We start from the raw sequence: 18,681 nt of genomic DNA on the forward strand, positions 1-18,681 counted from the left end.
CCAGTATGGTGGGTACTCTGCCCAGTACTCACAGTAGTCGGCGCAGATTGAGGGCGGTTTTACAATGTGGCATAAAGCCCGACTGCTCAGGGTGAACCAGAGTGTTTATAACTTTAATCAGACGTGTTGCCAGCAACTTCGCAAGGACTTTAGGCTCCACATTTAGTAGCAATATTGGCCTATAGGATGCGCAGCTGGTCCTTGGTTTGCCTTCTTTATATATGACAACAATGTTGGCAACTCGTTGATCATACAGGAGCATGTTTCTTCAATGGTGGATATACTATCCAATGCATTCGTCAGGACCATTATTATTGCTACTGCAAGTGCATATTGTGAAAAAATCAAGTATTACATATGTAAAGAGTTGGAACTGATACAACCTCTTTACCTGAAATTAAGGATACCAGTTCCTCTGAATGACGACTTCCGTCTATTGAGAGGGTAAGACCTGGCCACGGCTCAGTACATAGGAGGCCCCGCTCTGTTCGTCGGTACCTCTGGCGGTTCCAAAAGCCGACAATGGGGTACAGTTCACATCGCAACAGATAAAAGAATTTTTGCTAAATCCTAATATCAAACATGAAAGAACTGCGCTTTATTTCCCCAAGGCAAATGGCATAGTAGACAGGGCCAAGCGCATTGTCACCTTCGGGTAAATGTATTGCGCTTTATAAATCTTCTTTTCATTTCATTTCTTTTTAATTTCACATATAGTTAGTTGTAGTAAATGGTATGATGTTGATTTATCCTTGCGTGATTGTTTATGGGTGTACCACACTTCAGCCAATCTTATATCAGGGGTGTCTCCGTCCGTTGCTCTCAGAAGAAGAGAACCCAGCACAAAGGTTAACCCCATGTGGTTGGGGGGTGGTAGGGCGGTTTGTTCTAATCCCAAGGAAGTTTGTAAGAAGGTGGATCGTCACCAAAGCAATTACAAGAAGTGGTACGATGAGAAGAATGGGGTCAAAGCTCTCAACTGGAGGAAAGGTGATTGGGTACAAGTCAAAAAGAGTGTAAAAGACTTGTATAGCAAAAGCAAATTCTACCCTCCATGTCGGGTGTCCAAGGCCTACAACAATGTGGTACTTCTGGAAAATGGGCATTTGTAGAGTTGATAGAATTGTCAAATGTACCAATGTTTAACATTATGTAAAAAAAGGGAGGTGTGTTGTAATCTCTTTTTCTCGCTCTACCCCCATCTTCCCCTCAATGTTTCCCTAGTGGACTCTCCCTTGGGAGCCTGCTTTAGAATGTTGGTGAAGCACTGTGAGGCAGAGTCAGAGAGTGGATGGCCAATAAAGAGTTACTGAGTTCTTACCTCGTCTACTGGGTCTTACTTTCAACAGTTATGCTAGATGGGGGGCCTTACACTAGAGATAGGGGAAGCCAGCACCATAGAGTAAAATCAGTATTTCACTAGACTATTGTGGTGAGATTGAAACCAGGTATCTGAAACTTTGCAGTGTATAGTATTTTACGTTGTTGTAGGATTAAAGTATTTTTTTTAATTGAAGGATAAGCACTGGGTTGGACATTAGATTACTGTTTGATGGTGGACTGCTCAGTTCTGAACCCTTGAGAAGACTGTACCTGCTCACCCTCGCTGCCAAAAATCAAGTGCAGAAAGAGTGTACTTGACCCTAGTTTATGAAGCTTCTATTAGGATAGATCCGAGGACACTAGTAGCAAATGACCCCAAACACTATGGTTGTCTCCCAGTAGCTCATTTTCTCCAAATCGGGTGTGACAATTGCATTGTACCATAGTGACTTTTGTGATGTGTAAAGTAGCTTGTTATTGTATGCGCAGCGGACGCAGACCTCTTTACTTCAGATACAGCTTCTACAGTCCTGGAAGACTTCACTTTGGAGGTCTGCAGATCTGTTAAATGCACTTACCCAGTTGAATCCCCTAGTTAAGACCACAGAGCTTTTCACACAATGCATGCTAGGTGCATTGACTTTTCGAGTGCTTGTGTATTTAACTGGTTAAGCTTTTCACTTGAGATATCTCCAACAATATAGTGTAGATACGAAGCAGGAATGTATCTCTTAGTGAAGTTGTACGTCTATTATTCATAAAATGTGAGTATTACCTTTGTAACTTCTTGTCATTATATTTCTCTCCATAACTTCCGATACATTTTGTAAGCATAAAAGAGAATAATTAAACTTGTGTAAAGTGGGATTTTATAGACCTTTCTTCTCAGACTGTCAAGCCATGCACATTGCTGCAGTCAGTAGTGAGAAGGACATGTCTTTACTATTACCAAGCCATAGACACCAACATTGCATGCTTGTGCAGTTAAGCTTAGGTTAAATGACCTTTTGACCCAGCAAACCGCAGGGTCCACATAACATTGCATTATTAATCGGTGATAACATTTCCTTTTTTTCCGTTTAGGTACTTGTTTGTATTGCAGCTCCGACAAGACATTCTTTCAGGAAAGTAAGAACTATTTTGTTATCTTTTGTGTCATGTTAAATTTATGTATAATATTCCTGCTTGCAACCAAAAAACTGTTAATGAGCTTTCTTCTAAGGAGCTCTTTTTCAAATGTTTATTTTTATGACGGTGTAGCTATTGAGGCATTTTATATTCCAAACAAATGTTGATGCAGGCAAGCAATTGTCGGGCTTGAGTAAATTCATCCCTTACTACTCCTAACAGAACATGAGCATGGTGCCTTTGGGCTGCATAAAAAAAGCAATTATGTGTGTATTGCCAAGTTTCGGAACGCATTATCATTACTAGTTGTATTTTGAGGATCCCGGCATCCAGCAGTAATCCTCTGGTTACACACAGGAGGAAAAATATCTAAGTAGGCGTGGGACTGAGACCTTAGATTAAGGAGCATAGGCTGTGGGATGGGGGGGGGGGGGGGGGAGGGTGGTACAGTGTGTTCCTCCCACTAAATAATGTACTCTGTAATAAATAGTTGGGTTTAAGTCCTTTCAGTCGGTTATGGCAAGATGTCTGTTGGATTTCACCTGCGACTTTTACATGCACTCACAAAATCACACACACATACTCACTTCTCATCTCTGTAGTGAAGACCTTAAAAAATGTTGGTTCATTTGAAACATATTGTGTTTTTAGTACTCCTAACAATTTGTACTGTACCATTACTACCACCCCCATCCTTGTTTCTCATATAATGTATTTCCACGAGCTATACCAGCGTGATTGTTTGTAAACGTTCAAACCCCCCCAACTTTACTGACAAAGCTACACCCCTGATTCGATTTTGTAGACTGAATCCAGCGCACCCAGCATCCTTCATTTGCAGGGTTGTGCAATGCAAAAATATATATATATGCACTTACCTTGCCACCGGTTCCCCGTATCTGCTCCTGCTTTCCGCATGGGACTTGAGGAACAGGAAGCCAGGTAGAGCAGCCAGGCTCCTCTGACTAATCACAACATTGCACTGCAACGTTGATTGGTTTTGAGCTTCCTGGTTCGACGTTTAACCCCGGGATGGAGGCCTGGTCGTGTTCTCCATGCAGGCTGTAATGCAGCCTGAATGGAGAACAGGGAAAGTGGGCATGACTGTTTTGGGCGGCCCGAGAGGCCCGACCAAGCGGTCACTGCGCACTTAGGAATGGGCAACCAACTCCTCCCCTGCCCCGGGAGCAGAGCAGCCCTGCCCACCTGCCTGCCCGCAGAGGAAACATAAAATTATAATAACTCAAAGTTATTATAATTTTATATTTCCTTTACTTTGCACTGCTCAAAAGCAGTGGGGCAACGCTCCTCCGCCATAGCCACCACTGCTTCTCTTCCTTCGTACCACTTCTCATGCCTTCTAGTTTCCCACAATGCTTGCTTACCTCCCCATCATCACCGGACTCTTTGCCCTCGCATTATTCCCTCTCATCCTTCGCCCTACACCTCACTCTGCAGTATTCATCTACCATTACCATTACCTTGGTCTCTCTCCCTAGGCCTCACCCTTCGCTCTGTAGATGCCATCCTCTTCTCCACATCACAACCATCACGCAAACTGTTTTCCTACACCAATACAAAAATGAGCTGGGAGTGCTAGTTTTATCTCAGACTCAATCAGAAATTTTAATCTTCAAAAGGAAACATACATCAATTTACAATTTCAAAAAAAACATAATATTGTTCTTGATGTTCAATTTCAAAATACAATTTTATTCTTGATGTTCAACAGCCGACGCGTTTCGTCCTAGAGGCAGGACGTCATCAGGGCTCGTACTCTTATCCTGTGGTTCTTCTGATATTACGATTTAGACTTTCAAACTAAGCAATTGTGCTACAAGAGGTCAGATCCTTCATCACAGTACCGGAAATTACCATAAACTGGAAAACCCTAGATCAATGTATTTCTCAAATCGATTAATCCTTTATTCCTTTAATCGAGAGTCCTTTAAAAACTAGTCAGCCAAATGGTATTCATACCATAGTCCAATACAGTGTAGCCCAAGAAACAAATAACATCTATTATCCAATGATCCTAATATTCCGTTCTGCACCAATCCATTCCTTAGCAACAAGACCTCCTGCTCCACACCATCCGGACTCGATAAATTCCTACACCTGTCTCGAGGGTTCTGTGTTTTCATCATTCCCTGTCACTTCGTCTCAATCCTCATCTCCATTTCAGAACTAAAAATACTTGTACAACTCTCCCTAAATCCCTGCCCCCCCCCCCCCCCTTGGCGGCTTTGATTTCACTCTTGGAGCACTCTTCGCCTGCACCTCAGCTACCAGTCAATATTCCTTTCTCCGTCCTAAAAATAAGTAATCTATCCTCACCTACAGTATCTTTGCACAAAGCCTGTGCACCTGTCATACATATAAACAAAGCGAATCCACTCGTGGGTATGGGTGGTCCCTACAATGGTGGGGAGCACGCAGTGTTCTTAAAATACCCCTCACTCACCAAAAGGACCCTTGGCGTCATGCTTCATCATTGGGGTCTTCGCACCCCTCTACGGGATGCGGCGTGCTGCTACCTACGACTATGCGGCAGCACTTTTTTCAATGACTTTGTGTGGTGTGTGAGGTTATTTGCAAAAGTGAGTGAGTAGTGGGGTTCAAAGTGACTTTAGTGATGGTTAAAAAGTACCTGGCTTGTGGGGTGGACTCAGAAATGTTTTTAATGGGCCCCCGGGCTGGTACTGTTAAAAAAGGGTGAGTTTAGAGGTTTTTATGTAATGCAATGTACATCACCTCATGTGTGCGTCAAAATGATTCGGAGTGGAACTCCTTCTTTAGGATGGGGTGCACAAATCCCCACCTTGCTCATGTTTTTCTACACAAAGTGTAATTTACAGAAAAGTGAAAATCTAAAAGTTAATATGTACCTAAAGCAATTGTCACGAAGGTTTCTGCGAATAGCGAACCTAGAAAGACAGGAAAGAAATAGTAATATTTGTTTTTATAGCCATTCACTACTTGTACTATTCCAGGTTCAGTGACCTAAGAAAAGAGTGTGTGGGCAGCAACTCCTAGACAAGTATTGTCATCCTAATAGTGAAGGTGCGCCCTGTAAAAAAAGGGGACGAAGACAAGACATATAAAACACAAAACATAAAACACACGCTCTATTTGTTTAAACCTCTGTGGGATCTGGGGCCTAATACTGTGAGGAGGATAATAGTTGTTTAAATACATACTTGTTGCCACACTATGGTGCCTCATAAGCCTCCTAACGTTGGGGGACTATCATGCTAATCTGCATCCTGTAAAGTAAGAGACAACTCAGATTTGCTTACTTACAGAGTTGGAGTATCTGCTGCTTGTTACCCGTTATAGTACTCATGATTGCAAGGGAAAACTTCGCCTTGCTGCCCCAACGCGGTTCCGCTGTGAATGCTGGCTTTGCTGAGTTTCATGCTTTTTATATCCGATCTACCGGCTTTGATTGTCCGCAAAAACCGGAAGGGATATCATGCCCATAAATGGTTATTCCGGCACACCTGTTTGTTGCAGGTGCCGTTCCCGGCTAACGCGGTAGTGTTTTGGAAGCGCGATGTTATTGCGCATGTGCAAATCCCATCGTGTAGCGTCTTTTGTCAACGCGCTTGTGCCGAAGCGAGCACAACGCGTCTCTCCTCCCACACACACGCATCGGCCGGGTGGCCTTAATGCCGCGTTTTTGTTTGTTTCTTTGGTTTCATGTCATACAAGGGCACTACCTCTGTGGGAATTGCAGTAGCTGCCACTTGACCAAGAAAAGTAAGCAGCTAGCCTTCAGAAATGGGTTGACATGGGACCAAAGAAAATTTACAAACTGTAACGGCAAAAACGTTGTCTATTTGATCACTTGTCCGTGCGGCCTGGAGTACGTCGGGAGGACCACAAGAGCAGTCAAAATCAGAATGAATGAGCATAAAAGTAATGCGAGGTGCAAAAAAAGTACTACCAAAATGGCCACCCACTTTCTGAATGAACAGCATTGTGTAAACGACTTGAACTGGACTGTAATAGAACAGCCACAGTCAGAGAATGGTCTGTTTGAAAAGGAACAGCGTTGGGTGTTCCGTCTGGGTACCCATATCAGCGGCCTCAATGATGATATCCCTTGAGGGCAACTGAATTAACAACCAGTGGGAACCCACCCATATATATTTTTCACACCAGAAATAGTATGGGGGCTTCTCCATAATGAACTCCTTTCTCTCACATCCATAGTGAACCTACTAGAAATCCAGAGAGACCTACTGATGCCTTGGACACTAGGCAGCACCACCAGCAACCAATTAGTCACCCCATGCCAAATCTACAGAACTCACAATGGGGTCAGCACCATCAACCTCTGGATATTAATGATGGACCCCTTACCCGGTGGCATTAGCATTTGACTGATGTTTTTCTAATTTGACTGCCCCTTTAAAATCTATTTCTCCTGTACAATCAAGGAGTATGCCCTCCAGAGCATTTAATCTCCCCCATTGAGCATAAGCATTCAACTGACTCGCAAATGTCCGGGACATTCATTTATTGAATTATCGTGGCTCAGGAAACCAAAGAACCAAACAGAAACGCTGCATTGAGGCCACCCGGCCGATGCGCATGTGCGGGAGGAGAGACACGCTGTGTTCGCTACGGCACAACCTTTTTGACAAAAGACGCTACACGATGGGATTTGCACATGCACAATAACATCCGCTCCCAAAACACTACCGGGCGTGAGCCGGGACCGGCACCTGCAACAAACAGGTGTGCCGGAATAACCAGTTATGGGCATGACATCCCTTCTGATTTTTGCGGACAATCAAAGCTTAATTGGCCAGTAGACCGGATATAACAAGCGCGAAACTCAGCAAAGCCCGCATTCACAGCGGAGGGCGTTGGGGCAGCAAGGCAAAATTTTCCCTCGCAATCGTGAGTACTATAACGGGTAACAAGCAGCAGATACTCCAACTCTGTAAGTAAGCAAATCTGAGTTGTCTCTTACTTTACAGGATGCAGATTGGCATGATAGTCCCCCAACGTTAGGAGGCTTATGAGGCACACCATAGTGTGGCAACAAGTATGCATTTAAACAACTTTATTATACTCCTCACAGTATTAGGCCCCAGATGCCACAGAGGTTTAAACAAATAGAGCGTGTGTTTTATGTTTTGTGTTTTATATGTCTTGTCTTCGTCCCCTTTTTTTACAGGGCGCACCTTCACTATTAGGATGACGATACTTGTCTAGGAGTTGCTGCCCACACACTTTTTTCTTAGGTCACTGAACCTGGAATAGTACAAGTAGTGAATGGCTATAAAAACAAATATTACTGTTTCTTTCCTGTCTTTCTAGGTTCGCTATTCGCACAAATCTTTGTGACAATTGCTTTAGGTACATATTAACTTTTAGATTTTCACTTTTCTGTAAATTACAGACTTTGTGTAGAAAAACGTGAATGAGGTGGGGATTTGTGCACCCCGTCCTGAAGAAGGAGTTCCACTCCGAAACATGTTGACGCACACATGAGGTGATGTACATTGCATTACATAAGAACCTTTAAACTCACCCTTTTTTAACAGTACCAGCCCGGGGGCCCATTAAAAAATGTTCTGAGTCCACCCCACAAGCCAGGTACTTTTAACCATCACTAAAGTCACTTCGAACCCCACCACTCACTCACTTTTGCAAATAACCTCACACACACCACACATAGTCATTGGAAAAAGTGCTCCCGCGTAGTCGTAGGTAGCAGCACGCCGCATCCCATAGAGGGGTGCGAAGACCCCAATGATGAAGCATGACCCCAAGGGTCCTTTTGGTGTGTGAGGGGTATTTTAAGAACACTACGTGCTCCCCACCATTGTAGGGACCACCCATACCCACGAGTGGATTCTCTTTGTTTATATATATATCTAATTAGGGAGAACGAATCCACCCAGTCTCTCTCTCTCCCTTTGTTATTTCCACCTGTCATACACTCACGCAAGACCAGTCCACAGCCATCTTCTTTGTGTCCAACCCTCCAGCCAGTCTCTTGAATCTCGCCATACTGCTTTGCCAAAATGTTTCTCCCAAATGCTTCTTACTCACCCTACATCTTTCTTTTTTATTATTCTTCTCCTAATCAAACTCTTGATCATCTCCACCCGCTGCCTCTTTCGTCCGAACCTTTTCCACTCACCTTCCCTTATCAGAATCTAGGCCATTCCACCACTTTGACCTTCGTTACCACTCGTTTCCAATTCTCCCCACTCTTTCTTCTACATTCCTTTCTCTCGCTTCACTTCATATTAGAAATTACAGCATAATTCCTGCATCACCACAGCGCACCAAATATATTGCACACTCATTATCACAACGGTAATAAAGAAACAACATAAAACAATATCAAGTAGCACCATATTACATCATCCTTTGACATGACTGTCTTATCACCCATCTTAATGCCTCCAAGACTACCTCATGCTGCTTCTCTAACACCACCTAATATCCCCTTCTATATGACGCCATGATCACCAGCATATCGGACCACACCGTTCCACAGCAGCTTACACTACACTGTACCCTCTACATCTCACCACACATTTTACGGCACCCTATGATAGCATAACACTCCATCCACCATTTTGCTGCCAGTTCCAGACCCTTTTTAAGTGGTCTCCCTCACTGTGCTTCTCTCTGTTGTGGAATACTCACCCATTGTGGGTACTAGCACGTGTGCATTCCACAACAGACCCCAGAACTCAAGGTTTTGAATATATGAAGCAGTTGTTTTTACTTGCCTTCTTGTTGGCTGATGTGCAGTCCCTGTCGTCAATGAAGCGTTCCTGCTAGTACTCACCTGCGTTTCCTGCATCCTACTACTTTTGTGTGGCGAGGATCAACAGTTGACTGCAGGACCCATGAAAACCTTCACATTGTACCACAACACAAACTTGCACATTACTCAACCCAAGTCTTGATGCCACACAACCCGTTATATACCACACTGTCTCAAAGTACATCGGTGTGCACATTGAAATACTCCAATGTATTCATCTCTGCTATAGGGTTCAAGCCACATCTCAAGCACTAAACATCACCACACCAAACAAGTAGGAGAAACTGGAGTCGTCATAAACTTCACTTGCACAAAGGAGATGGTTGAAAACCATACATTGTATCAATCTTACAATCCTCTAGAATTACTCCACAACATGTTACACAAACACCAGCATAAATGTAGTACACTGTATCACAATGCAAGCTTGTACCACATCAGGCTGTCCTAATAAAGTCTTCATATTGCACAACACGCCTCCAAACTATAAGAATAGCACATCAACCTCTTCATGTAAGCAATTTCAACAAACTCACCACATGATATCACCTATTTAGATTACTTCTCACAAATTACTCTCACATGAGCGCACACCTATGGGGGACATTATTTTGTGTCCTGTTCTGCACAAACCATCAATATGCGTTTGGGTTCAGAGGAGCATCAGTGAGCCCAGTAACTCTGCCCTGAAACCCTGATGGACCTACCCGTAACATTCATTACAAGACGAGATCACAAGTGATGGCACACAGTGCGCACAGCTTCCAATTACAACTGTTATGTTTTGGGAGAAGGTTGCAAGTTGCAACCCTCCTACTTCTGGAACAATCTGCTTTGGGGCTATCCAGACACATACAAAGTGGTATATGGCTACAGTTTACTCGGTGTGCAAATAAAAACCCTCCACATTAAATATTGACACCCACACTGTGCCAGTTGCCTTAACACATCGCCCCAGAAGCAGTATTAGGAGTCTGCCAGGCCCTTGGCCAAATAAAACAAGCATTGTCGAAAGCCAAAATATATTTATTTTATGGAAAAGTTAACATTGCAGAAGTTGTACCTGTCACTAAAAAGGACTACTTACTGTGTGGGTGTACACATTTGGGAAGAGCAGAATGACTTCAGTCCAAGTCATGTACTCCAATGGCTGACGTGGGCTGAAGCTGTATCCCTGGCTGTCTGTTATGATGTGCAGAAGCAAAATGTGAACGACTCTACAGCAGAGCAATTGATAAAGTGCCAGATTGAAAGTCCCTATACCCAAGTACGTTCAGTATATGTATTTTTATTAAAAATATGTCTTGGCTAACACCAGAGTTCAAAAAGAAAAAAAAGAGTATTTTGTAAAAATGTTTAAATTCTTGTTAGTTCTGCTTTTCCCTGTAAGTTTCCTCATGCCTGTAATTTTGGAAGGAAATGGGGGGGGGGGGTCGCTGTAGTCCATTGGCAGCATTGGAGATGCTTTTCCTTGTTCTTCTGCTAGGGTGCACTGCTTTCTAGTTTGGTTCTTGGATTTGTCTATTACACCGGATTACACTACATTTAGGCCTAGCCTTCCCTTCCAAATTTAGCATTGATGGTCTTTTATTTGCCTGCTGAAAGTTGTTGAGCGGAGTAAACACTTCAAGATAATACTTACAATTTAGTCATGTTTAAAGGACCACAGACTCCGAAATCCGGTTATGGATTTTATTTTAAGGCCAAAAATAATTGAATGTAAACGCATCAAAGAATCAGTGAATGTAGGTACATAAAAATCAATACAGAGCCGTACCTACGCATATCATTATTTGGGCACAGAAGGCATAAGGTGACAAATTCAAGAATTAAAATACAACACAATATTGAGGCTGAGTCCAACTCCTTATGCATTAGGGAAGAAAGCATGAATTCTCTTTCCCTACACTACTCTCTCTGAGGATTCTGCCTATTTCCCTTATATCAATTCCCAAAGGTGTCAGCACATGTAGACTTCCTAAGAAGTACTCGCGTCAAATGGGCCAAGATAGCTTAATGCTATGAAGCTTGCTCTTAAGATGCTCCTTCTCCTCCGAAATCTAGAAGTCTGATTTTCTGTCCCTGCGCATAATACAAAAAGACAAAACTCAGCTCCTCCTAAATGTATCACATGACAAATTATTTCACTTGCAAAGTTCCCCAGTAGATTTCCGTTACTTATTTAATTAATTTCTTCTAGTCTTTTAGTGGCCTTGAGGTTCAGATAGGCCAGGCACAGAAGGTATCCTCCTGTCCCGCTTCTCCGACTCTTCGAGGACATTCCAGTTATCTCCTTAAACTAAGAATAACAAGGTCAAATTCCTCTACCTACAGTGGGATGAGAGCACACTGTTCTGGCACACACAAAAGATTAATGTAATTAGTTCTTTTACCAACTAAGGCTTTTGAAACTGGCAACAACTTGCAGCTCTGGGCCTGCAGTGCAGGCAACTTAAACACACACAGTTACATTGATATGAATGTCATCCTGCACATTATGCATACCGAAATGATGGTGTCTCTAATACATGTAAATTCTATTTAAAGGCGTACATTGCATTTCTATGTGTAAGATGTGGAATACATGCATTTAATAAACATATGGCACTGCAAACAATAAAAACACATGTAGATACATTTGATTAGAAGTATAATGCACCAATACAATGTGGAGTGCTATAAGCGCTCTATCAGGTCCCCCCTTTTATGACTAGTGTCACAACACCAACATCTCACTCTCCTATAGTTTTCTTTATGCAGAAGAGATAGATTTAAACAGAGGTTGTTGCTTGCCAACCCTGTCTAAATCTTTCTAACCCCTTAAGATGCAGATAATGAAAGCCCTGCAGTCGTTCTAACTGCTGCTCTCGTTTCTTCAAGGAGTTTTCATTATGACGTGCCTTTTGCCATTTTTAAGCTTTGATGACTCCCAATAATACAATGATACAAATGACTGCTATTATGATGGGTTTCAAAATGTATCCCATTATTCCTTGTCCCAGGTTTCCAAACCATCTTCCAATCTTCCCAAATCCCTTGCCAATTTGTTCCCAAATCCCATCTGCAGCCAAATCGCGTAAATCTTGGGATATCTCTGAAATATTACTGATATATATTCATATATCCCGACTATTGTCAGGAATATACGTGCAGCACTGTTGGACTTTCAATAATTTACAGGCTCCTCTGGCTTTTGCCAATAGGACATCTAAAGCCAGACGATTTTGAAGAACCATAGCCCTTATCGAGACCATTTCCCCATCAACAAGTAACAATATTTGGGCCGTATTTACAGAGTTTTTCCACTATTGTTGCCAACTTTCTAATTTTCACATCATTCAAGATCACACCCACACTTGGAATCATAGCTCCAAATACATCTCCAACAATTTCTCCAGCACTTCCACCACGTTTTCCTCTGTGAACATCTTTTCCCTCTAAGGGCCATAGATCATCTACATGGAAGATTTTGGGAAATACCACCGCTGAATAGCATGTACCATACCAATTCTTGGGCAATTTCACATAAGCACTTTTTCACACACAAAATACACATTTGGTACTATGGTTAATTTATCGAAAAATGCTTTTCTCATTGTCTCCTCTATTAAGAAAATGTGTTCACAATCCCTCTCATCCACAAATATTTTGTCATAATAAGTTGACGGGTGTCTAATACATAACTTTCCTTTCTGCTGGAAGTCTAAAGCTATTGGACCAGAACTTCCCTTTGCCTTATGATCTAATTCTTCCTGTGTCCATGGAATACCCAAATGCTTTGGGTCTGGTCTAAATAAGGTCTGTCTATGTCTATCTCCTAGCTGATCCACAGATGTCTTTTCGATGTCAGTCAGCAGGCAAGTCAAATTGTGTCTGTGAGCATATGATGTATCTAAAGTAATAGTAGGCGCGAAATACATAGACATCCTCTCTACCTCCTTATAATAATCATACTTATTCATGTACTTCAGGACTGGAACTTCTGAGAGTACCACATCATAATTTGTGAAATAGTACTCAAAATGGGCCTTATTATAAAACATGCTCAGCAACACACTACATGTGATGCCATAAGTCAACGGGAAGTGATGATATCGGATGCCCTCTTCTACCGATGCTGGTAATTGCATACAGACATAACAATCTTTCGCTTCCATTGTATCCACATATTTGTACAACAAACGAGCATATGCATTCAGCGTTAAATCTCCTTTTGACAAATCTACGTGTAGCATCCAACTAGTTTCCCTAATCATATCTCTGTCTTTGGCAGATGCACCCTCTCCTACGTCTACGGTAGATGGGGTAGATGTCATTTCATTCTTTTCAGCATTGCGCGATCCAACCAAAGATGTAACAATCACCACAGCTATGACAGTAAGCACCACAATGATAAGAGTACCAATTATGCATTTGTGCTTGCGTCCTGATTTCTCGGACTCCATTGTGAATCACTGTTTGATTTGAAGCATAACTGAATTCAACAAAGTCTCTATTTTTCTTTACTTTGCTTCTTTTAGTTATTTACAATGTCTTTTTATTTTCCTTTGCCTATTCGATTTTTTCAATGTTCAGTTTAACAATACTAAACCTATTGAAGAAAAGTATTCCGCCCTGACCCTCAATTCTTCTCTCTATTGAAAGCCCCTCATTTTAAAACTTCTGCCTCTTGGGGCTAGGTTATCTTCTTCTAAGGCTAATTTAATTTATTTTACAGTTGACTCTTCATTATTTATGATATTAGATCTAAGCATAGCAAGAACAAGCTGTAGTATTTCAGCACAAACTTCTCCCATTTCTTGTGCGGTTGGCTGTCGACCAAAAGTGGGGAAAGCAACTTGGTTGAGGATCAAAAAGCGCAACCCACTCAGCCTTGGTGGATTGGGAACTGTCAGAGTCAAAATTCCGAAGGCATCCACTCCAAGGACAATTAACTGAAGGTCAATTGTCAGAGTGCTCTCTCCATTACTCGCTGTGCCGGCGGTCCCCAGCCTCCCGGATCTCTCTGGTCTCTGCATCTGCAGGCACATATGTCCACTCAGGAGATGCATACTTTCGAGACGGTACTATCTCCCTTTTGGATCGTCTTCGATCATCCGGTCTGTCTTTGGTTTCACTTTAATCGGATTCGATGTTTCCGGAATCGGAGCGAGATTTTTCTCAGATGCAAGCCTTATGTTCAGCCTTTCTTTCTTTGTTAGCCACTTTGCCGCTGCAGCATCTGCTCTCCTCTCTTCCTCTTGATCTGATCCTTCGGCACCAGGCTGTTCACTCTGCTCTGGTTCAAAGTTCACCTCTGTAATGTCGTCTATTTCTGATTCTGAATTTACTTCGGGAGCTGTTTGATTTACTCTTTCTTGCTCGGTTGATTGTTCCGCCTCATCAAGAGTTCTCATGATTTGACCTGTTCATTCTGTTTCTGTTGCACTTTTGATCGCATTTCTGGGAACAAGAGGAGTCGTTTCCTCAACAGGTTATGGGACTCTGCGAGTATATGAAGCATGGATCCAGTTTGGCAATCCTCCACACTTCACCACTGTACTTGTGACCAGAAGCACCTGATATGGTCCTCGACAGCGAGCATCAAGGCAGCTCTCCTTCACGTGCTTTCGGACAAGCACCCAATCACCAGGGTTTAGATCATGCAGTAAGTCTCTCGAGGTGGATGCAGTCGCACTCTCGACCTGGTGGGACACAGAATTAACCACATCAGCCAGTCCCTTACAATAATCCATACCCAAATCATCTGTGATGTTTATCAATGCAGTAGCTGGCACCATAGGCAGTCGCATAGCTCTTCCCATCAATATTTTGTGGGGAGGGAGCCCTGAATTCCTATCAGGAGTACTTCGCAGATTCTGCACCAGCGGCAACGCAACAGACCATTTCAATAAAGTTGACGACCATACCTTTGACACCCTCATCTTGATTGCGCTGTTCATCTGTTCCACAAGACCAGAAACCTCAGGCCTGTAGCTACAATGCAGTCTCTTATCAATTTTCAAAGCTGTACTCCATAATTTCATGAGTTCGCTATGAAGTTTGTTCCTCTATCTGTCTCCACTGAGGTCGGAAATCCGAACCACGGTATCAGTTCCCTTAAGAGAAGTTTTGCCACTATGAGACTGTCACATCGTCTAGTTGGATACGTCTCAACCCAACGTGAAAAGATGCACACCGCCACCAAAACATATCTCAATCTATTGCATCTCGACATCTCAATAAAGTTCAATTGTATCCTATTGAAAGGACCTCCTGATCTTCCAATTTGACTCATCACAACCACAGTTCTTTTCCCCACATTCATTTGTTGACACGTAACTCACCTGTGACAGACTGCTTCAGCATGCACATGAAATCGGGGATTAAACCATGTTTGCCTGAACACCCGCACCATGGCATCTATGCCAAGATGAACTGTTCCGTGAATCTTCGTTGCCATTGGGCTCAATAAACAGTTAGGTAACACTGCCCTTTCATCTGTCGATACCCAAATGCCATCTTCTCTCTTTTAACATCCGACTCTAACCCATGATGCAGCTTCCTCCTCTGAGACCTCATCCTGCAGCTGCTTAACCTCATCCCATGTATTCAGCCACAGCCAACAACATGCTAAGCTCGGTCTCTTCTGTGCTTTCTCCTACATACTCTCCATTGAAAACGCAAACATGTAGTGCACAAAAATGAGCTACTTCGTCAGCATAGTTATTACCCTTGGTGACAAAATCTTCTCCTCTCCCATGAGCTGCACACTTAACTACAGCTATTGCTTTGGGTCTCTGTAAGGCTTCCAGTAATTGACGTACATATTCTCTATTATGGATAGGGGACCATCAGGACATTAAAAATCCCCTTTGAGACCATAACTGTCCAAAATTGTGAACCACTCCAAACCCGAATTAGCTGTCCTTATAGATAGTCACTCGAACTCCATTAGCAATGGTACAGGCACGTATCAGAGCAATAATTTCGGCCGCCTGAGCAGAATATACTCTATTCAAACAGGCAGCTTCGAACACCCCCAAAATGGTACACCCAGCAGAAGCTGCTCTCAAACACCCTACATTGTCTCTTAGGCATGAACCATCAACAAAAAAGATCAAATCAGATTCGGGCAATGGTTCATCAACCATGTCAGGTCTGGGTTTGCTAGATAGTTCAGTAACATCCAGTCATGCTCTTCACAATCTTCTCCTTCCTCTTGTGGAAGAGGCAACAGTGTAGCAGGGTTCAAAGTTGTACAACCTTTTAGAGTAACATTTTCAGAAGCCAATATAACCTGCTCATACTTTGTAAGTCTATTATTTGTCAAATGTTGTGTCTTTGTTCTTGTCATTAGTAGTTCTACTGAATGTTGCACATAAACAATAAGAGGGTGACCCATTACTATGCTTTCACATCTCTCAATGCTGACACCTGTTGCAGCTACAGATTTGAAACATCCGGGCAACACAGAAGCTACAGGATCTAATGTAGCAGAAAAAAAGCCACTGGTCTACGGGCACCTCCATGTGTCTGTACAAGGACCGCTAATGCACATCCTTCTTTCTCACAGCAAAAGAGCGAAAACGCCTTATTGTAATCTGGCATTCCCAGAGCTGGAGCGCGACATAGACTCTTTCTCATCTCGTTGAAGGCTCTCAAGCAGTGATCATCCCATGGGACCGGATCACTAATGTCCTTTCGAGTCAACCTCAAAAGTGGCTTTGCTTGCAAGGAAAGGTTTGGGATCCACTGTCGACAATAGCCGACCATTCCCAAAAACATGTGGACTTCTTTCTGTGTTTTCGGAGTTCCCATTTGCAGAATCGTCTCTATGCGATCTGGTGACACCCTTCGTTTTCGCTTTTCAATTCGGTGACCTAGATACTGCACTTCTGTTTGACAATACTGAAGCATGTTTGGGGACACCTTGTGTCCATTCTCTGCCAAATGATTGAGCAACACTACTGTATCAATCCTGCAAGCATCCTCAGTCTCTGACGCCACCAGAAGGTCGTTGATGTACTCTACCAGGACTGAGCTCTGGGGCATCACTAGCCCTTCAAGATTCTTTTTCAAACACTGGCTAAAGATAGAGGGACTTTCTGTATACCCTTGAGGGATCCTACACCATGTTAACACACAGTCGTCCATCCTAAACGCAAAACTGTACTGGCTATCTTCATGCATTTGTATGGAGAAAAACGCCTGGCACAAATCGATGACTGTGAACCATTCAGCCTCACAAGGTATCTGAAATTGTATAACAGCTGGATTCGGTACCACAGGACAACATGGGATCACAATTTCATTGACCCCGCGCAAATCTTGCATTATTCTGTACTTGCCACTAGGCTTCTGTAGTCTCATTATAGGTGAGTTACAGGGACTTCCTCTTATCTCCTTCAGAATGCTTTGTGCAGTCAGACTCAATTACAGGTCGTATTCCAGCCACAGTTTCTGGAGTCAATTTATACTGCGGGATTTGTGGGAATTCAGCTTTTGGTTTGACCTGTATCTTAACAGGCTCAACCCCTCGGATCAATCCTATCTCCTCACCCGTGAAATCCCACACTAAGGAGAAACTGAATCTCTCAAGTCATATGGTAGGTCTTCTATTGTGAGAACCACAAATAGCTCTGCACACAAACGCATATTGGCCATTTTAAAATCGTCATCATAGGTTTGTAACTCCACACCTCGGATTGCATGATATGGTACAATTTAGCTTACACAATAGATCTCGTCCCAATAGACAGACTGGGCTGGAATCACAAACCACAAATTGGTGCTGGTCCTGAAAGGGTTCTCACAGGTAATTAATTTGTTAATGGATTAGTCAGTTTCAAATTGGTTACTCCCACCACTTTGATTGATTTTCCTCACAGGGTTAAATCTGGGACCATTTCTGTCCCTACTGTGGAGTGCGCAGCTCCAGTGTCTAACAAAAAAGAACAGAACGTCCATTCACCTTTGCATCTACAAACGGTCCACTTTGATCCACTTCCAGAGCAGCAGCCCAAGTGCACTCTCCCTGCACCCCCTCTGATACTTATGAGGATCTTGTATTTGATCTTCTCTGTCTTTTATCTCAAAGTGAGGCATCTGGCGATATGTCTTATTACTCATGAGTATTCTTGGAGGCAGTGGTATCTGCATTTGGGACTCACAACCTCTTCCATACATGGATCTAGCTTGTGTCACAGTATTCACACCTTCTGACATTTGTCCCTCTCCCTCATATTGCAGTTGATTTGCTGGATTCAATCTACACTGGCGCTTCCAATGCCTGATTCTGTGGCAATAGTGGAAGGCTGTGTCACATTTTTGATTTGCCACCCTCTCAGCTCCCATACCGACATCTGCACCCCTTCCTCTACCCTGTCCAGGTTGTGACAGTCTTTTGGCTCATTCCTCTACCACTTCCTCTTCCCATCGCACCTCCA

At 43.0% G+C, this 18,681-nt stretch overlaps 1 protein-coding gene across 2 annotated transcripts in view; it reads left to right on the plus strand.

The window, feature by feature from the left end:
• Positions 1 to 18,681, plus strand: part of EPB41L4B (erythrocyte membrane protein band 4.1 like 4B) — a 935,352-nt gene that overhangs the window by 586,910 nt on the left and 329,761 nt on the right. For both annotated transcript variants that reach the window (XR_013610581.1, XM_078687730.1), the window contains exon 5: positions 2,407 to 2,451. Coding sequence is in view for 1 of the 2 variants with exons in the window: in XM_078687730.1 (XP_078543856.1) it covers positions 2,407 to 2,451 (45 nt within the window). In the remaining variant the exon portion in view is untranslated. The remainder of the gene's footprint in view (positions 1 to 2,406; positions 2,452 to 18,681) is intronic.

Source organism: Lissotriton helveticus, chromosome 4_1 (genome assembly GCF_964261635.1).
Source record: "Lissotriton helveticus chromosome 4_1, aLisHel1.1, whole genome shotgun sequence".
In the NCBI taxonomy this organism is placed as follows: Eukaryota; Metazoa; Chordata; class Amphibia; order Caudata; family Salamandridae; genus Lissotriton; species Lissotriton helveticus.